At 41.6% G+C, this 21,954-nt stretch overlaps 1 protein-coding gene across 1 annotated transcript in view; it reads left to right on the top strand.

Annotated features, from left to right (window-relative positions):
• The first annotated feature begins 3,816 nt into the window (after positions 1 to 3,816).
• Positions 3,817 to 21,954, top strand: part of LOC119883340 (protein jagged-1b) — a 53,518-nt gene continuing 35,380 nt past the window's right edge. The window contains exons 1-2 of the mRNA XM_038693942.1: positions 3,817 to 4,592; positions 10,205 to 10,531. Coding sequence (XP_038549870.1) covers positions 4,443 to 4,592; positions 10,205 to 10,531 — 477 coding nt within the window. The 5' untranslated portion in view covers positions 3,817 to 4,442. The remainder of the gene's footprint in view (positions 4,593 to 10,204; positions 10,532 to 21,954) is intronic.

Genomic DNA, 21,954 nt, shown 5'->3' with positions numbered 1-21,954 from the left:
TGTCTTAGGCCAATAGATGGTGCTATAAGCTTTAGATGGTGCTATAAGAGTCAAATAGTAAATTATGTTTTTTGAGCAACCCAGCTGTTAACGATTGCTGTGTTCCAGGCAACTTAGAAATTTCTGACCTCCAACTAGGAAAAACTACCATGGAACGCCACTTGAAGTCAGATTTACTACTTGTGAACTTGGAGGGGTGCTTTTTTATTTTATTTTTTTTTTATTTCTTGGGACCACTACTTATGCCTCTTCTGCGAAGTCATGAATGTTGCAGAAACTTCATAAATACTGAGCGTTTAAAAATAAACAATTTTCTGTGGAAGACTGGGTCTGATCTCACCTTTAGCACATCTTCAACCACAGTTTGGGGAAATTACTTGTTGTTCTTGGAACATAAAACGCTGATGATCAGAATTAAATATTAGTCACCAGTGGAGCTTGAAAGGAAATGTAGGCAGGGAGAGAAGGTCATTCATGTCAAGCAACAAAAGTCTGAGCTGGACTCGCCCTCAGGATGCTGATGTTACATGGGGACACACTTCAGACTGCAGAATGCCAAAATTCTCCACGAAATTAATACTTTGTAGAAAATTGGATGCATTGACTTCAGAGCATTTCAATTTTCCATCAGTCCAATATTTATCAGTCAGTACTCCAACTATTATTGTGTTGTTCAAAGTATTCTGAGCCTCAATACAAATCCTCATATCCTTCCTGCTTATGAAGAACACTGTGTGCCCCCAACAAGTCACTTTAATCTGTATTTGGCCTTTGCTCTGTTCAGGGTAATAAACCAAAGGCAAATATATTTTTATATCAGATTACATCATTTACTGGCTGCTCTTTGCCCTTAAGGCTCGGTGGAGAATTACCCTTAGAGTAATTCAGAAACCAGTACATTTTCATACGATTGTGCTGCAAATGCTGGATCTGAAAATTTTTTTATCTATTCATTTTTGATCTGTTCATTCGGCACTGAGGACACATGTAGTGCTGATGTGTGTAGAAACACCAATTATACAATATTAAACAATCAGTTTCCTTATTTATGAAATGCATATTTATTTGACACAGATCTATAGAACAAAAGGAAATAAGTGTTTTACACTGAATTTTTATGATGGCATTGTAACCATGTGGTAGAAGAAGTACTCAAATCCTTTACACAAGTAAAAATACCAATACTAAAAGTGCTGTTTTCAAAATAATCTACAAAGTAACTAGTAATTATAGCTGTCAGATAAATATAGTCAAGTAAAAGCTGTATTTTCCTCTGTAATGTAGTGGAAGTATAACGTTATAGCATAATGTTTTAATATGTTATATAATGTTTTGGCCTCCTTTTATAAGGCCTGTGTGAGTAGTTGATGTTTAAACTCATATCTAATTAATGCAAATGGGTCCAATATTTACAAGTCTCTCAAGTTTGCCAATTAGTATTGTTTGCAGCACTTCCTGGGATCCCCTGTCAGCCTTCACATAGGTTTGCAGAATAATTACACCCCAATAAGGACCACCACCTCCTCTCAAAGGCTGGATTCATTGGTGTAGGGCAGATTGATGTGTGAATTAGGCCTGAAAACCTTAATTTAGATTGCACTATCAAATGTGCCCAGGGCACACAGGGCCTCCCTGTTGTGGACTTAAACTGTGCCCTGAGTAATTGTCTCTAGGTCAGCTCAACAGTTTATGCAGCAATGCACATTCTTGTGTAGTTTCCCAAGCCTTTCCACACTCCCTTATTTTGCCTTGAGAAAGAGCTGACCTTAGCCACCAGGGCGCTGTGTGTGTGTGTGTGTGTGTGTGTGTCGCATGCTCCTGGCAACATGCCTGGTGCCTTCCCATTCACCAACACAGTCCTCTCAGTTGCAGGGACTGAAAGGCAACTTCTACAAATCTGGTGGGTTATGCGTGGGAGTTTGGTCAGTGTCACATCAGAGTGAGATCAAAAATCATCCCCAAGACTATGTCAGCTTCTGACGGTGCATATATGCAACCATGGGCTCTCTTCAACATTTGTGCCAGAGATGGCTGCTGTTTGTTCACATTTCCAGCAGGTGGGTCAGTCATACAGTGGGCCTACTCATGCTGTGTGGCTAAACTGTGTTCAAACCCTCTGAACTTTATTTTCAATTCTAAAGGGGACCTCAAACATACCAAATATGCCATTCTGAAATCTGGGGAAATAGAGTAGGCTATACATAGGCCTGAAAGATTTGCTCTCATCCATGTAAAATATTTCCATCTGGTCAAATAGTGCTGCCATGAAACACTCTAAGCCAATATGAATATGAATATTTCACGCTCTTTTAATGTCGGTTTCAATGAAGAGTGAACAAGCTGATACAAATTAAATTAAATGATCAGAATACAGTGATTAAACAAGCTACTTAGGGGATAAAAATGTAGCCTAATCAAGTAAACATGCTTGGTATGTTTCTTACACCTCTCAGAGCAGAACAGTTGTTGTAGGAAAACTTGTGTCATTGACTGATTGTTTAGACGTCTTTGGTAGACTTAACTGATGATCGTCGTGCATCCTATAATTCTGCACGAATGTGACCATTAGATGGTGCCAAATACACAACTCACAAGACCTCCGTTCAGGTAGTGAAGAGGTTAGCTTTTTGGAGAGTCTTCCTCGGGGGAACCACACGCACACAGCAGCCTCTGGGCAGACCCAGTGATGTATGTGCGTTTCCGGGTGGTTGGTTAGAATTCAGCTCATGTTTAGAGGTCAATGCTCCGCTATGCAAATCAACCCTCTGCTCCTCAAGAGCCCTCTGTTCTGCTCCGGGGTCACTGCGTAGTGCCAGGCCGCGGGAAATAAGCGGTTGTCAAGGAAGCTCTTGAGCAACAAGCCCGTGATAGACCTTAAGATAGAGGAGGAGGAGGATGGAGGCAGAATCTCATTAGATCTCCTCCGATGAAGAAGGTACATTGTGTGGACGTCTTGTATCCAACAAGGCGAGCACTGGAAGTCAGATGTGGAAAATATGCCTTGTGACCGGTGCCAGAATTCAAAAGACGCATAGACACCACAATTCAATTTTCTATATGAGCTCACTCCGTTAGTATTTGCAGCCGGTGGCATCATTAACAGCAACACGTGCAGTATACAGGCCGGCAGGCGCGCGGTATACGGGCCAACATGTGAGCACAGTAGGCCGACAGCTGTTGGAACAAGTTTATCATAAATGAGGGTATGACGATCACATCTCATGATACACCAGTCTGCAGGTGAGTGAAAGGTGATCTCTAGGAGCAAACACTTTCCAAAGTTACTGCAGGCAACCGTTTGTGTTTGTTTCGCAGCTTTTTTTAAAGTCGATACAGGCCTATGTTCTGTTTGTGAATAACTTCAATGTCATCATGCGTAACACGAGCGGTATTTTAATTATGGAGGGCTTCAGCTTCACACGCCTATAGAAACTTTCCCATTCAGAGGCCACCGGAGCAAAACTGTGAAAAACGGTTAATTGGCACGGCGGAGCTTTGAAGTGAGCCGGGGACAGCAGAGGCCTGAAACTGAAACTGGAGGAGAGGATCCGGCGAGGCGCTACAAAACGTAGCCTAGAGGAAATGGTAAACCCAGAGAGGAGAACTGAAACGAATTCAGGGTAATGTCATTTGTAAATGTGACATAGCCTACTAAGAATAAAAAAGAAAGAAAGTTGTGGGAAGGTCTTCAGGTTGCTCAGAGTGTATAGCAAGGGAGAGAAAAATGGATGAGGGCATTGGTGCGCGCTGGGAACCATCCGGACAAAAGCTGAAAGACGGATATTCCCTGCCTCAGGACACACCCTCTATGGTCTATCTCTCTCTCTCTCTCCCTGTCCCTCTCTCTCACTCATTGTTTCCCACACTGACTCGGTAGCCGCCGGGCTTCGTATCGGGTTAGCAAATGACCAACCAGCCGCTTGGATGAGGGGAGCGCAAAGTGAAGTCATGTTTAGCTTTTTGTGCGTGGATCAGGCTTGAAGAGAGACAGAAGAAGAAGAAGAAGAAGAAGAAGAAGAAAGAAGAAGAAGAAGAAGAGAGAGTGTCCGCTAATTGGGATGAGAGTTCAAGTCAAGTAAGTCGGCAGATTGGACCTTTAAAGCCTCTTAACTCAGGTGGTGGGAGGAATAGTGCGGGAGGGGAGTCTGTTTATGTGCCGTGCATGTGGCATTCCCAGTGGAAATCCACCCTGGACACAGCCGCACGGGGGTGAGCAGGTGTGTCTGGGTGGGGTGGGGGGGGGGATAAATCCAAGCGGAGACAGAGGCAGATAATGGTTTCTCTGGACTGGACGGGATGAAGTGGCTCTGCGGGAGTTTTAGGGTTTGAGACCGGAGAGCAGGAGAGCCGGGCGGACAGACGGACGCAGGGAGGGAGGAGGAGGAGGTGGACACCACCATCGCCAAAGCGCACAACACGGCCCCGAAACCCTTGAAGCAGGGATGGAGAGCACAAGAGCGCACAGGGTAATTCGGCTCAGCCCCAGAAACGGCAGCGGAAAGATCACCAGATCACCAGATATGAGTGACCGACACCGGGGACACCTGCAGCGGACTGTGGTTTTTCTCGTCGCGCTCACGATGCAACCGCAGGTAAGCTACCGATTAAGTGCTATTTCGGGCGGCATTCACTTAAACCACCGAAGCCGACTTTCAACTGTGGTTTAGCTTGTGTTTGTTTTCACGGCTGCGTGAAAACAGTCACTAATGGAGTCCACAAGAACTGTCCCTTCCCTCTTTGTGCTGCCCTCATTCTGCTCCTACATGGCGGTGTGCCCACCTGTTGTTTCAGCGCACTGCTGCCTATTATCCCATGCAACAGATAACTGTACAGCAATCCTGTTTTAGACGCACAGGAGGTAAATATCACAGCAAAAGTATGTGCCAGCCTGAGCAAAACCACGTTTTCAACATTATAAAGAAGTCACGATAGAGTAATGAGGCGGATAACACAAATCAAGCATATTAATAGCTTACAATCGCTGCATGACTTATTTTGAGGATTTCAGTGGGAAATAAAACCCGAAACTCTTTTTGAGGGGGGGAATGTGATTGCTCCTCGTTGAAATAATAGAGGGTAAATAACACTTTAATTACGCACACACCCTCTGCATCCAGTACTTGCAATTGCGTTTATCTGCATCTCCATCTTTAGCACCGTTGCCTGCTGGTGTAGGCTATTTTCAATTTTTTTAAAACATTATTTACAAATCTTAGCCGCTTTCTGACTGTTTTCTATCCCCTCTGTCTTCCTACCTCATGGTTGCATGGATTCAGCCCTTTATGGCGCTTAGGTGACAGCTGAGTTCAACAGTCACTGCAATAACTTGAATAAATGATTCTGACAAGCTGCTCACAGCATTATGGGCATTAGTTGGCAGCATGGAAAGCTTTGGATTTTATGCCAAAAAATATTCGGTATGAAGGAGAAACCATTTTTATTTACCTTTGAGCTGTCAAGCAGCTGCTGGTCTGAACAGGATGCCTATGCTGTGTGACAGCACCCAGCAGTAGCAAGAACAGGCCCAGAGGTGCTCCAGAGTGTGCATGAGTGCAGGTGTGTGTGTGTGTGTGTGTGTGTGTGTGTGTGTGTGTGCGCGCGTGTGCGTGTGCGTGTGCGCGGTTTTCTAAACACTGAGCTCACATCCAGCATCTGTGTCTTGGGTGTGTGTGGAGCCCCAGGGCCACAGCCGAGTAAACTCCAGGGCGTGTGAATGTTGAACGTTCCGGCAGCTCTGCATGTCTCTCTCTGCACCTCTGCAACCCCTTCACAGCTGAAGAACAACACAATCCACTCCCTCCACTCTCTGCACTGCACTGCAGTGAGAAACACAAACTCAGGGTCCTCTGCTGCCGCTGGTGACTATTATTAATGCAGGAGACAGGAGACCATGTTCATGAGACAAATCCAGACCTGCTCAGGATACAGCGATAATCAAAAGTGAAGCTTATTGATTGTCTAGCGATCACTACATGTTGTCTGTTGGCTGTATAGTGTGAGCCTTAATAGTGTTACAAAGTGATTTTCAGCTTTGAACAATGTGAAGCTCAGTGGTATCACTTAATCTACCAAATGGGCTACTTTGATCTATAAAATAGTGAGAAAATATTTATAAAATATTTATAAATGCTGACACAAGTTCCCAGAGCCAAAGGTGACTTCCATAAAATGTGTATTTTGTCTGAACAACAATTCTAAACCCAAAGATATTCAGTTTTACTATCATATAAGACAAGAAAAAACAGCCTTCACATTTGAGAGGCTGGAACCAGGCTGGCAAATTACTTAAATGATTAATCAGTTATCACAATTCATTCATTTTCTGCTGATTAACTGTTTCAGCTCGACAATGACAGTCGAAGTGCCACAGAAATGATATTTGAAAGCAATAATGTCTTTTCAAATAGAATTACAGGTGATATTTAGAAACTCTCTAATTAAACTGTACACAGCAAAGTCATATTTGATATTTGGAACATATGGGATACCATTTATTTTATTTTATTTATTTTATTTTAGATTAATTTAACTAGTAGAGTCGGCTTATCCATTCTTAAACACTTTGTATAAGAGGGAAAATTAATGTGGTTGTATTATTTTATTTTTATATATAGTGTTTTAATGGATTTGAACTTTGCCTTTAACCCCATACTCTTGTTCAAACGGCTGGACTACCTTGTAACAGTCTCACCTTCCATGCACAGTTAAACAATTTTCAGGTACTGAAGTCTTTAGATGGAGAGGATTTGTTGTGAGACCCTGATTTATGGGAGTAGTGATCCTTTAAAACTGCCAAAGCCCTCCAGCAGAGATGGTCTGATGGACCTCTCGCTGCGTCTCTCTCTGTCTCTCTGTGTCTGTCTGTGTTTCTGTCTATTTTTCTTTGTCTCTGTCTCTCTGTGTCTGTCTGTGGTTCTGTCTGTTTCTCTTTGTCTCTGTCTCTCTGTGTCTGTCTGTGTTTCTGTCTGTTTCTCTTTGTCTCTGTCTCTCTGTGTCTGTCTGTGTTTCTGTCTATTTTTCTTTGTCTCTGTCTCTCTGTGTCTGTCTGTGGTTCTGTCTGTTTCTCTTTGTCTCTGTCTCTCTGTGTCTGTCTGTGTTTCTGTCTGTTTCTCTTTGTCTCTGTCTCTCTGTGTCTGTCTGTGGTTCTGTCTGTGTCTCTGTCTCTCTGTCTCTATGTGTCTGTCTGTGTTTCTGTCTGTTTCTCTTTGTCTCTGTCTCTGTCTCTGTCTGTGTTTCTGTCTGTTTCTCTTTGTCTCTGTCTCTCTGTGTCTGTCTGTGTTTCTGTCTGTTTCTCTTTGTCTCTGTCTCTCTATGTCTGTCTGTGGTTCTGTCTGTTTCTCTTTGTCTCTGTCTCTCTGTGTCTGTCTGTGGATCTGTCTGTATCTTTGTGTCTCTGTCTTTCTGTGTCTCTATCCCTTTGTCTCTCTTGGTCTCTATTGGTCTGACTCTCTGTGTCTCTCTTTCTCTCCACCTCTCTCTGTCTCTATGTGTTTCTGTCTGTCTCTCTTTGTATCTCTGTGTCTCTCTCCTTTAGTCACTTGTCTGTCTGTGTCACTTTCTGTCTCTGTGTCTCTTTCTTTCTCTCTGTGTCTCTCTCTGTGTCTCTTATTGTGGGTCTCTCTCAGTCTATCTCTCTGTCTCTATATGTTTATGTCTTTTTGTCTCTCCATGTCTCTCTCTCTCTCTGTGTGTCTCTCTCTCTGGTCAGACTGAGCGCTGAAATGCTGGTATGCCGGGAATGGCTCAGGCAGCGAGAGCAGGAGAGGAAGAAAGGAGGATGTAGAGTGATGAACGCCACTGTATCTCCACAAGCCTTTTGATGTAGACGAGTTCACCCCCCAAACTCCCTCCATTCCTCTGACCCCTCCCAACCTCACCCCATCTCAGCTCAGGGACAGGGGCAGGAGAGGGACACGCAGTCAAACACAATGGGGCGACTGAGATCCTGGCTCAGTGCTGGGCAGCTTGGCTTAAGACAGCGGACACATGAGAGCTTGTTGGTTGTTGTGATTTCTGACCATCAAGTTCACAACACTGCTGTGGATACATGATTCTGATTCTTGGACTTAATGAGCAATTGTTAAGTTCAGTGTTGTGCGAGAATGCCAAAAGGGCTGTAAATTATTCAGATGTACTCATCCGAGGAGGTTTTGTGGCAAACTGAGATAACAGTGGCTTTATTTTTTGTGTTTGCATTTGTTGAAGAAAGCAAAAGCCATTGTTTCAATGAGCTACAATGACAGTATGACAATACAGACACACACCCATGCATGCACGCACATACCTGACCCTGGTGCTCCGAGACTCCCAGGGGGTCTTGTTAACTCTATAGTGTGTGTGTGTGTGTGTGTGTGTGTGTGTCCTCTCCACCCATCTTTAAACAGGGAGGGAACACAGAGAAAAGAATGGGAGGCAGATGAAAAGGAGAATGGCAACAATGCAGAAAAGAGCTGATGGCCACAGAAAGAGAAATGACAGGAGCGTTACAGCTCGTTCCCAGATAGAAAAAGATGGGAGGAGGAAAAGGAAGAGAAGGAGGAGAGAAAAGAAAAGAAAAGAAAAGATTGTGATCAGGTATTTCAGTGTTATCATACACTGGGAAGAGAGAGTGAGAAATATGAGGGAGAGTAAGAAAGAAAGACAAGGAAGTTGAGAGATGAACAGGATTAAATGGCAGCAGTGATGTGGTATGTGTCCATGACTTGAATTGAAAAGTTAGATTCTTCCTGTGCTGGGGGTCAGGCAGGGTTGTTCTCTCTCTCTCACTTGCTGTGTGACATTATACTGATAAACCAATGATACAGAGGAGACATGCAGGCCGCTGCAGATTAATTTGAGTAATTGTATTTACCACTGATGTTTGATAACACTTGTGTTTATCAGGTAAAGTTCCTACCTGTTATCATTCTTACCGGTTGAAGGTCTATGGACAATGTGATGGATTTCTGGTTCTTTTCTCAGTTCACAGTTTTTGGTCTTATGCATCTGTCATTAACAATTTTGCTGATTTTCCTTGAAAGAGGTGGTATTCTGCTCATTTTCAGGTTCAAAATCCTATTTAGGGGTTGTACCAGAACAGGTTTACATGGTTTAATTTTCAAAAAACACCATATTTTTTTACTGCACATTGCTGCAGCTCCTCTTTTCACCCTGTGATGAAGGCTTCGTTTTAGCTATGGAGTGATACATCTTGTCTCTAAACAATCTTTGTTGGGAGTTGCACATGCGCATTTCCTAGTTAAGGACTACTAGCCAATCAGAAGCAGTGAAGGGCGGGCCAATGAGACACCAGTAAACAGCTTCAATTCAGCTGTACATGTTGCAGACCAGCTTGGCAACATAGAGAGTTTCAGAGCGGTTGTAATAAATGTATCTTTCATCCATAAAGTTTTAACTGAGCTTTGTCTCTACATCACAGTAAAAACTTTATGTCCAATGACTGCCTGGAGGATAGCTAGTGTTTGGAAGGGAGAGGAGGTGTTTGTTGCAGCTCAGTGTTTTTCCACCAGTGTTTTTGAGGGCGTGTCGGAGTAGCCGCTTGGCGAGCCTTATATGAGGCGCATTTAGCTTTCATCCCTGTGTCGTAACAAGGATGAAAGGGAAGCAGCTGGATTACAAATGAGCTGTTTTCAAGCAGTTCAGAGCAGTGTTTTCTGTAGGAGATGGGAACTCCCTTTGTGCTGGACTTTGGGTTTTTTCACTTTGCAAACCTATTACATGCACAAAGAAGGTATACTGTATAACCCAGTAAAAGAAAGAGAAAAAGCCAAAAATCATAATACCACCTCTTTAAAGTGATGTTAATTTGTTAAAAGGTGGTTCTACACAAAAGTTGCCAAATCAGTTGAAGTTTTGGAGCCAATTGGATTTAGCCTGTTAGCTTATCATAAACACTGGAAACAGCGGGAAACAGCTCTGTCCAAAGGTAACAATATCTGTCTACCAGCACGATCTGTCAAATGGTGTCTGAACCTGACTTTAAAGTGTACAGTGTGCACTGCCCTGAATGTTCACACACCTAAATTATCCTTAAATTTAATTCACCTGCTGACTTCTGGTGGTTTTGCATCACTACATACCAGTGAGAACTTGCATACTGTAACTGCGTGTTTAAATAACAGAAGATATAAATGTAATAAATGTCTCTCCTTCCCATCTGTCACCTCTCCTCTCTGCTCAACTGTCCTCCTCTCTCTGTACTCAGGCTGCGTGTGCTGTAGGGATGTTTGAGCTCCAGATCCGCCACTTCCAGAACCCACAAGGACTTCTGCTGAACGGAGACTGCTGCGACCTCCAGGCCGGCGGGGGGCAGCGCTGCTCTGCCAGGGACCCGTGTGACACTTTCTTCCAAGCCTGTCTCAAGGAGTACCAGGCCCGGGTTGCCTCGACTGGGGCCTGCACCTTCGGGTCGGGCAGCACAGGGATCCTGGGCGGAAACTCCCAGTCGCTCCGCCACGATGGAGGAGGGGGAGGAGGAGGAGAGGATGGGACTAATGGGCACATTGTCATTCCTTTCAAATACGCCTGGCCGGTAAGTACAGGGGCAGTGCTGGTTATCAGTATGGTTACCAAGGGAACAGACTAAGCTCCAAGTACAACAATACCCTCAAACTGAGGCTAGAGGGGAATAACAATGACGATCAGAGGCAGAGTTCAGACTCACATGCTCTTACACCTTTTCTGTCCCTTTCTGTGTGGGGGTCAAAGTACTGGAGTGCTCGGGACATTTATTTTTACTAAATCACAATATCTGTGCCCCTGTTAAACTGACTAATTAATGTCCATCATATTGGAAAGTCAAAGAAATCATTCTTATCAATTGCTTTGATTTAAAGTGATTTAGACCACCTCCACAAATACATTTTACACATTGTTGAAATAAAACATTTTATTGCTATTTCACACAGCAATCACCTACATTTAATGAGCGTGGCTATTGTTAAGACCAGTGGTTCAAGTGTCCAAAATGTTTATGACCAAATATCTGCTAAACTAATGAAATGCATCGGCATCTGCTGTAAATAATTTACTTGTTAGAATCAGCATGTTAGCATTTAGCTCAAAGCACAGCTGTACCATTAAATTGGCCTACTGCATTTGCACATCTTCAGGTCAAATGAACCAAGTTGAGAAGGAAACCTAACTCTTTGGTCAAACAACTTGTGTTCACACGGAGGCCATAACCCGTGTTGAGAGATCACAAGTAGACTTTAAAATATCACAAGCCATAAATGTTGGGAACCACTGGTTTAGACCATCATCTGCTAAATAGGATGATTATAGAATTATAGAATCTTATGTGTAGTTTGCTATTTACTATATGCAATTATACAGTAATGATTGTCATCCCTCGGGCTCCTCAGAGTCACGTTTTCTCCTTCCTCCGTATATTTCTGTGCTCTTTCTCCCTCCTTTCTTCCGTCCATTCTAAACCTTCCACAGTTAAGTTAAAAAAAACTTGTTTTTTTTTATTTCTTTCTTCGGGACATATTGAACAATCTGCATCTCGATCAAATATCACACTGCTGGCTGCTCCATCTCGTATCCTCATTAAAGAGCAGACCAATTAATCTGCAATTAGCGCAACATGGGTGAATGTGGCCTATGAAGACACATTGATTGTTCAATCCACCCTTCTTGTCCTCCTCTAGTCTTCTCTGTCTCTCTCTCTCTTTCTTTAGTTGTTTTACCAATTATGTAGTAGGAAGCTAAAGAAACACAAACCATGTGTAAGTCGGGATGAAGGAATCCATCCCCAAGACGTTAGCCCATATAATGGATTATTTCTGCATTGTTTTATTCTGTTATCTACAGTATATCATCATTGCATTAGAGATGAAAGCAGTAGTCGATTAATGGATTAGTTGAGCTAATAATAGCAAATAATTGGCAACTATTTTGATATGTCAATTTTGGGCAAAAATGCAAGAGTTTGGCAAGAGTTCTAGTATCTTAAAATGTGAATAACACAAGCAATTTGAAAACATCAACGTGGCTTCTTGGAAATTGTGACTGATATTTTCACTATTTCTGACATTTTATATATCAAATGATTAATCAATAATTGGCAGATTACAGGTTAATAATACTTATTTCAGTGCATTTCACATCGTTTGCTTTGCAGTAGCAGCACTGAGCGACAAACATATTCCTATTTGGCAGTGCTCTTATTTCCATCAACCATCGCTCCATCATCACCCATTTGTTGCTTATTTCCTGGATTCATTTAATTTATCAATGAATATAGAGTTAGAGAAAATCCCTTTAAAACCACTTGGCAAAAAGGACACGAAGAAGTGAGCCACAATTTTTCTAGGGTTTTGTTTGCTCCCAGCATGGTTGACTTCTTTCTCATAATGAAAGTATTACAGATATGGCACACAAAAGGCCTTGTGGTTCAAATTAGATTAATATTGGTCTATAAAAATGTTTCTAATATCGCACAAAATCCCAGTGAAGCTTCAGATACACGCCGAGCGTGAAAAACACACACACAAACACACATGTACCCCCACTGACCTGAGCATACACACAAATGTTTCCATGCACAAACACACACACCAGATGTAACACACAGTTGGGTTTAGGTTTCTTATTCTTGATTAGTATCAGGCCATTTACCAGTGAGACGCTCTGTCCCAGAGCCAATTATCTTCCCATTTCTGTGTACAGCTTGCTCCATGTGTGTGTGTGTGTGTGTGTGTGTGTGTGTGTGTGTGTGTGTGTGTACGCTATATGCATGTGCCACACTTTCCTTGTGTTTTTTCCCCTACTCCTGTACATTGGGGAGGTGTGTGATTGGCAGGTGCGAGTGTGAGAAAAAGTTCTCTGTCAGAAAGCATACCTGGATCAGTTTCAGGGCCAGGCCGCAGGGTGGGCTGGGCTGCAGGGAGAGAGAGAGAGAGAGAGAGAGAGAGAGAGAGAGAGAGCTCAGACACACAGGGTCAGCGTCGGTCTGAAAGACCCACTTTATCTGTCCATCTCTGGGATTTGGAGGGTGGAGGAGGTGGAGGGAGAGAGGGAGAGAGAGTGATCCCTCTGCCCCAGGTGAGGGGATGAACAGGTGAGCACAGTCATTATGAGGAAAGGTGAGCTCTCTTTGTCCCCTGCTCTCCCTCACTTGTTCAGTCTTTCTTTCTCCCACTAATCTCTTCAGGGAAATGTGCGCTCGAGCAGTTGTGTGTGTGTGTGTGTGTGTGTGTGTGTGTGTGTGTGTGTGTCTGTATTTGCTTATGAATGTGAGAATAGTTGTAATTTGTTGTTTGTTTCACGTATAATGTTACCAAGACTGCCTGCTGTTTGCTGGCTGCTGTAAGTCTGAGATGCGATTGCTCCTGTTAAAGCTCTGGCTGTATGCTGATGTCTCTTTTACCAGCCAGTTAGAGCTCAGTTTCTGTAACATATATAGTTCTGATAGGCAAGTTTGTAATAAGTCTAAACATCAAACAAAAGATCCAGTACCTTGTTTCAGGTGGTACGGACAAATAATGTTTATGTTATATATATTCACATGTGTGCGCTTGACTGTGGCTGACCAAGTCCAAACTTCACATCACCCCCAGTTGCCTCTTAAAGACTATATTAAAAGACAAGTTTGATATTTTAGGTTATGCTCTAATTTCTTTTCTTGCCAAGAGTTTGATGAGAAGATGGTTTCTCATGTCTATACATTTAGTATGAAGTTGGAGCAGCGGGTTAGCTGGTTCGTGTAGTCTGGAAAATGGGGGAAACATTTGCCTGGCTCTACTGCGGCTTTACTAGGAGTCTATGCGTCAGGGTTGTACTAGGTAAACTGATAAACGTTTGTCAAGAAATACAGAGTCTATGTAACTCCCTATAAATCCGGAAATGGTTGTTTTATCTTAAGAGGTTGGTAGGACATTTAAAAAAATTTTTTTAATAGAACTTGGCTAACTGTTACCCCTCTGTTTCCAGTCTTCATGCTAATTTAAGCTAACCACCTCCTAGCTATCAGCAAGAACATAAGAGTATTTTTCCAAAATGTCAAACTTCCTTTAAGGTACATGGAATGAATTTTGAAGAAAGAAAGAAAAGTGCAGGTAAACCATTATTTCCATGAATTAATATGAAATCTATTATGACGGAGAATGTAATACCATGTCTCTGCTGTTTTCCTTGTCTGGTTTCAGATGTTAAATCCAGATTTTGCTCCTGTTCATCAGTAATTTTACAGATAGTCTGAGGGATGTGGCTTCATTTTGACTCCATTTTGACATTTAGCGGTCTGGGATGTTTTAACGGCGGCACCTCTGCAGAGACGGGAAGAGTTCAAAGACTTCATTACTGCGAGGTCATTTCCTTTAAGGCCCTGCTCTGTTGGTGGTTTCACTGTCAAATATGTTTGGATGATGAAGGGAAACAGAGCGAACTGCCAGGAGAGAATGCTCAATTTGTTCTTGATGAATCCATTATCTGACAGGAGTGGGAACAAGTCAGTGAATGAATTGGAGGATGAATGAAAAGCCAAAGACAAGGCAAGTTGGCAGGTTCAGAACTACTGACCAGGTGGTGATGATGCAGAGGCAAAGCTCAGTAGAGATGATTATTCCTCTATAAGTATAGATTCAGCAGAAGCCCACCGCTTACCCAAAAATTGTGGGAACAGAATCTGACGTTTCCTGACCTTTTGTCACTCAGAACAAGTTCATCAAGGTCTGCTAAAGCCTGCTCTTTTGTTAAAACCTGTGACAAATGACAACATGATAGAAAAAAGGAACATGAAATGAATGGAGTGAAGTCCCCACCGTTTATAATCCTCATGTCAAGTGTCAAAGCTCATTCATGGTCAGGTTCACTGCCAGAGGCCATAACTGACTGTTCTGGGAAAGACTGACATTGGGCTGAAAGTGTATGCACAAATGTGCGTGTGTGTGTGTTCTTCGCCTTGTCTCTTGTCGTTCCTGGTAGATGTGCGTTTTGCATAGATATGGGTCTTTCATTCAGGGCAAGAGAAACACGGTGGAATTAATTTTGAATGTTTGGTATACATAAGCAAAGAGAAATAAATGGTAAATGGACAGTATTGTATATCGCCTTTGTAGTCTCCTGACCACTCAAAGTTCTTTACATTAAATGTCAACATTCACCCATCCATACACTGATGGTAGAGGCTGCCATGCAAGGTGCCAAGTGCACATCAGAAACAGAAACCAATACAGACTAAAACAGAGCTAAAAGAGAGTGTTTGTTCGACTTAACACTGATCAGGTGGACTATAAATGATATTGCTCCTTATCTGCTGGATGTGTAAACTTTATAAGGTAAATAAAATGTCAGATGTTGTGTGTTTATAGCTTGTTGGCATTATCTCTCCAAATGACTGCAGGTTTAAAGTATCAAAAGCACAAGCACTATACTATACTTGGTGTTACACAGTCTATCACTGGTTCATCATTACAGATGCATTAAGCAGCATGTTAATTTTGTAGCTGATTGAGGTTAGAGCTAATTTTATCTACTTTGTTGGGTAGTATATCCTGTAACAGTGCATCATAGTTTATAAGCTAATTTAAAGCAAAATTAGTTTTGTATTAAAAAATATGAATTTGCAAAGGAACTTAGTAAAAAGTACAATATTTTCCTTGTGTATGTTTTGGCAGTATAAAATTGCAAATTGCAAAAAATGGAAATACAGATTTCTTTCTCTCTCTCCCCATGTTTTCTGTCTCTAGCTGTACTGTCAACTATCCTATAAAAATACTAGCAAATACGATTTAAAAAACTGCATTCAAAAATATTTAAATTATAAATAAATATTTACCATAAGTGGATTCACTTCAGGGGCAGCAGTGTTGCCTCACAGCAAGAAGGTTGTGGGTTCAAACCCTGGTTGCCCCGGCCTTTCTGTGTGAAGTTTGCATGTTCTCCCCGTGTCTGCGTTGGTTCTCTCCAGGTGCTCTGGCTTCCTCCCACCGTCCAAAAACATGCGGACTAGGTTAATTTAGGTATGAGCGTGAGTGGTTTGTCTATGTGTGGCCCTGTGATGGACTGGCAACCTGTCCAGGGTGTACCCCGCCTTTCGCCCGATGTCAGCTGGGCAACCCTGTATGCAGGATAAGCGGTTGACGATCGATGGATTCACTTCAACTTTTCTACATAACGTGGACAGTTTTCATTGGGACCACCACAATGGAGCTTGTGATAATTGTTCCCAGCGAGGTCTACAGAATATCCAGAGTAATCCTGACATTCTTTCTGAATAGGCACATTGTTTCTCAAGTGTTATGTTTTGATGCTTTGAGCGCCACAAAATATATTCCTTTCACTTCTATTGTGTTGGAGTGGCGGCAGACGTGTCAGAGGCAGATAGCCGAAAGCCTCAGCACATAAAATCTAAACCAAAGTGCTTGGCTCGACACCAGCAAGAGTAAAATAAGAGAATGTGGGGGTTTTTTTGTAATTTGGATGAAGCTATCTGAGCTTGCATTGGGGTGAACAAAGCACAGTGAAATTATTTTAGCTTTTTGTTCATGAGCAAGTTCAAAATGCAAAGTGCGGCCGTCATGCAAATATTTTCAGGTAGCTGCTGTGGGGCTGAGTCCCATCAGTCAATTCAGTTTGATTCAATGGGGCTTTATTGGCATTGGAAACAGACATTTACATTTCCAAAGCAAGTGTGAGATAAAAACATTTAGCTATTATATAGATAGATAGATAGATAGATAGATAGATAGATAGATAGATAGATAGATAGATAGATAGATAGATAGATAGATAGATAGATAAAGATAGAAAAATTAGATATACTCAAGTAAAGTATGAGTACCTCAGAAATGCAGTGAATTACAGTACTTGAGTAAGTGTACTAAGGTACTTTCCACCACTGAAACTGATCACAAGATACTCTATACAATCATACAGGACCCACACACACACACACACACACATCGTTGTAACCTGTGCATTCCTGTTGTGTGGGAGCCAAACCGGAGGAAGTCAGTGAAGGGTAACGAAAGGAGAGGAGAATAGTTGGAGCTTTCTTTCTCTCCCGAGTCTCTCTTTCACTGTTTCTCCTCCCGTCGTTTGTGTTCTCCTCTCCTTTGTCCCCTAATTGACTCTCCTACGCAGCCTTGCATACCTGCATGTACGCCGATACTATCGTTTACAAACCTGCGGCCATGTACATAGACACACACGTTTCCCCTTATAACCATTTCTCTCTGTAGACACACCCAGGTGCACACACAAAACACAAAGAAGGTTAATTCCATCGGGATCTGGAGCTTGTGTTTTTTAGAGATAAGTTAATAACTCGGGGGGTAAACGTCTCGAGGGAAGCGCGTTTTAATGATTTCATTTGTGTGCAAATTGGATTGAGAGTAGGAGTTTTCTAATAGAAGAGAATAGAGGAAAAGGACGCTTTATTTACATGATCACTGTGAAGTTACAGCCTGTCATTGTGTGTCATTGAATGCACACCGCATGTATACAATCTTTTAAATGGATACACAGGTGTAATCACAGCAAATAGTTTCCTTTGTTTGCCATCGATCTCTTTCTCTTCTTGTCATATCTCCTCACCGTAGTTTCATCTCTCTCCCACACACACACACCCTCTCGCGCTCTCTTTCTCTCTCTCTCCTTCGGATCACTCATTGGAAACCTTTTGTTCTCGGTGTCACTGCCCTCCAGTGATGTTCAGCCACATCTCGTCCCTGTGGATTACACGGAGCAGGCAGAGTTACAGTACAGCAGTCATAAATCCGCCTCTTCCCTCTGTGGTTTCTTGTGTTGCTGAAGCTTTACGGGAGCAACCTCAAACGTTTTGAGCCATAGCACTGTGAAACATAGTCCCTCAGTGGGATTTCCCATGATGCCTTTCCAGATCTGGTCTGTCATTCCCGTCCACTGTGACACTTGTTGTCCGTACCTACAGTGAACTTAACTGATATTAGCGTGTCTCATTGTCACATTATTCCTGTGCTCTCGTTTCTGTCTGTCTGATGGGTTTACTAGTTATGATTCCCACTTCACCTGTCATATCTATTTATTATCTAGATATCTATATCTATCTATGTTTTCATTTCACACTTGTTTTGGCAATGTAGATGTCTGTTTCTCATTTTTACATAGTTTAATCAACTGGAGTGTTTGTTGTTCACTCCATGTTAAATCAAGATATTTTGAAGTCACTACCATACCATCACAGGTACACATAGTACTTGTTAGTGACATGTGCATTCATACTTCAAAGGAAGCCAATGTTTCTTCTTTAATGCTTTAGGGATAGAGAGTGCAGAAATACTTTCTGATTTTTGAATGGGACATCCTGAAACCCCTGTGCATCAAAGTCTGAGAGCGGACATTAAGTAATTCATAACTTTTACCTGCCTACCTCTTTTGGACATTGAGAGAGACAGAGACAGAGTGACAACATCTCTAGCCGGCTCTAGTGGCATGTCATAGCTTACTTGTAACTAACCATCTACTTCAACTTGTAAATACATTATGAGTCAGCTTTTGAGTGCAGTGCGCTGTTTTTTTGATGACTGCTTATAAGCCAGTGCCTCAGTATTACAGGTGTGTTCTCCGTCAGTTTTTAGCAGGTGCACCTCCCCTAACAGTCCTGAGCAGAGGTCTAATCAGGCACATTACTGTAAGTGAAAACACCAAAATGGCTGGTGATCTTATGACTGTAATTATAATACAGTACAACTAGTCATTAAAATAATTGGTCGTGATAATAATACAACTGACTATGTGTAGGAGCCAAAATAGCAGTTTTTTGTTTATATTTAAAGAACATTAGTTATTATTTCAAGACTTCCCATATTTTTGGTTGTAGTTCTGATTCACTGATTTTGATGGACAGTTTGGCCACTGATTGGCAAATCAGCCTCACCATAGTAGCTGTGGGTGTGGTGTAATTAATAAAGGGAAGTTGGAAACAGGAATGCAGCCCATAGCTTTAGTTGAGACCAAACACAGTTTTTTAACCACACCTTGTCTCACCTTATTTGATATCATTTTTGAGTCAATAGGCTACTATTTATTTTCCCTCATTTGCACTACACACATGTGCATTAACCTACAATGTTTTGGTAGGATCATTGTTCAAGTTTTATTTTTGTAGGTAGGATATTAGTTAAATTATTATTTCCAAACAGCGAACACAGAATGCTGGATCAGCAAAAAGGAACAAAGGTGTGTTAAAACTACTCTTCTAGTGCTGGGGCAGTGGCTATAATATTGAAACGGAATAGCCACTACACTATGGACAGTCTGTTGTATGAGGTCACATTTATGTCTTCATCATTTAAACATGAGTTAACAAACACAATATGGCCTTAGTCTTAAAGAAACCCGAGTACCTGGATATATAGTCAGTGGCTCTTGTGAAACTCCTAAGTATCATGCTTATTCTGTCTCTGTTGTCTGTCACCCTCTACGCTACTTAATTTTCCTTCATTTAAGAATAATCGTAATTGTAATACCAAACCACCGAAACCCAAGTTTGTATTGAGTGACCTATTACACCAAAAATATAAATGTTTCTTATAACATTTTTAACTTATAAACACCCAGTACCTCCCCAGCTTTTTTATCTGCATGCAAACAATGATATAAATGGTGCAGATAAACAAGATCGCCAGCATTCAATCAAAAGTAAATACATATGTGAGTCCAAGAATGGGCTTCATGTTCTCCAGAACAGGTCTCAACATCCCGAGAGTCTGCATACAACTCACTTGTAACTTTCTATATTGGACATGCACTTGATCCAGGCCTTTAATGATAAAGCCTTCGCACAATAATTATGCATTTTAACCAGTCTGCACCACAGTTTACTGTAACCAGTTTTTTAGGTATAATACTTAAAGCTGGGGTAGGCAACATTGGAGAGAGAGTATGCTAGATTTTGAAAGTATCCAATCTTCAGGCCTCCCAACTAAGCCACTCCCCTAAAACACATTTTCATGCGCAGTGAGTGCACAGGCAGTGTGTTTGCAGGTAGACAGGCAGATAGATAGGTAGGCTAGCCAATAATTTTATTCTGACCGAATGAAATGATTGGCTACCGGATTGTTGTGTCAGAGCATTTCATTTATTGATTGCTACTGGGATGTAAAGAGAATTTCATCAACTATAAGAAAAATGCTTCTGAAATTAATTGCCTCCCCCCAGCTTTAACATAAACAGGACCGAGTGGAGGCGTGCCAACCGATACAGCGTCTTTCCATTGTTGTTCTTAAAATATTTTCTCCACTATCTTTCTCTCACACCAATTTAACACTGTCAAGTTGGCATCCAAAGTCGATTTGGCACCTTTTCGATAGCAGGCGTGTAAGAGTAGTTTGGATTTTGGACCAGGACCAGCTCTTAGCACTGACAGGAGACAATGCCTGAGTTGGAGATATTTCCAGAAATCTGACCCTGACCAGATTATAATTTAGTTTCAGATAGTCAAAAGTAACAATATGACCATTTTCGTATAGATTTCTGCCTTGAACCGCTGGTCACTTTCCTCATTTTTCTATGTTTGTGGGGCAATTTCTTTATCAAGACTTTAGAAATCTGAATACACACACAAACACACTGTTAATACACACTATTATGTGCAGACACACACCACTCCCAGACGTGTTCTATTTCCACACTAATATGGCCTCTCTCTGAAAGTGCAGTCGTGGATGTGAAGCATCCAGACAAGGTAATTTCCTGCAGAAGTTGGAGAGATAGGGGGGTTTAGAGGGGATGGTGGCAGCCGGTCAGGTTTACGATGGGGGATGTGAGGGACGGATGGAAGGTGGTAGAAGGAGTTGAGGTTAATGAGCAAAAGGGTAAAGCTGATGTAAGTGCTGCAGAGTGAGTAAAGAAGAAGCTAGTTGGGAGGGTTTAGAAAGGTTAGTGGATGATCTCAGTGCTTTGGGTGGGATTGTAGATGTAGACTGGATGTGTGTGTGTGTGTGTGTGTGTGTCATAACGGTTAACTCACTCTGTTGATAGAGTCATAAGCGGCAGGAGGTAAAGGAGGGGAGAGATGACAGGACAGGATGGACATGGAGGATGAGGAAACGTCATGTCAAGAGGCGTTTCTTGCTTCACAGTGTTTGAAGCATAGTTTAGTTTAAGTTAATTAACCCGGCAGGAATGTGAATATCAGAAAGACAGATGTAATGGGAATTCCATTAATATCATCTCCAGACATATTGCTACTGCAGAAGACTTGAATAAAATTCACAGAAAGACAAGTGTTTGCATAAGCTGTTTATTTGAAAACTCAAATTTCCATCACACTGTGATGGAGCGAGGATGCAGAGAGGGTCAGACAGTGGTGGAAAGGTCAAAAAGACATTGAAAATGTACTAGAAATTCACATAGTATGCTTATAGTACATTCATACTCCTAACATGCTTACTAAAAGTATGTTAAAGATATATTCTCCTGAGCTTTAACAAACTTCTCAAAAGTAGTAATAAAAAGTGGTAATAAATATACTTAATTAAACTTTTAATAAATATGCTTAAATAAAAGCATATTTTTCACAACATTTTAGTCTATTTATTAAAAATATATTTATTGAACTCTTAGTAAATACTATTTAGGTGTACTTTGTGGAAGTACATTGTTAAACAATTACTCTTTTAGTGGGTTAAAAATATATTTATGCCAAATATGCTTTATTGTGTAGGCTACTGCAAAATATTGTAATTATTTATGTAATTGCCACATGTTTCAGCCTGATTTCCAGAAGTATTATTTTTAAAACATTAAAATTTATTTTTCAAATGCATATTATTCCTTTTTTTTTAATCAGGTAAACAGCTAGTTTATATCAGAGACCTCTTTTATAAGGGTAACCTGGCCCAGAAGGAAGCGGCACATGTTGTTAACTTAACAAACAACAACATATAGAAATAAAAATACCTTAAATCATAATGCAGTTATACTTGTTTCTGTTTGTAAACAGTAAACACATGTGTACACGGGCGA

Source organism: Micropterus salmoides, unplaced genomic scaffold (assembly GCF_014851395.1).
Source record: "Micropterus salmoides isolate LMB-PRFRI ecotype aquatic unplaced genomic scaffold, ASM1485139v1 Ms_hic_scaffold_3, whole genome shotgun sequence".
Classification (NCBI taxonomy): Eukaryota; Metazoa; Chordata; class Actinopteri; order Centrarchiformes; family Centrarchidae; genus Micropterus; species Micropterus salmoides.
Note: the sequence above shows the minus strand (reverse complement) of the source record. Positions and strands in the feature narration are given on the sequence as shown.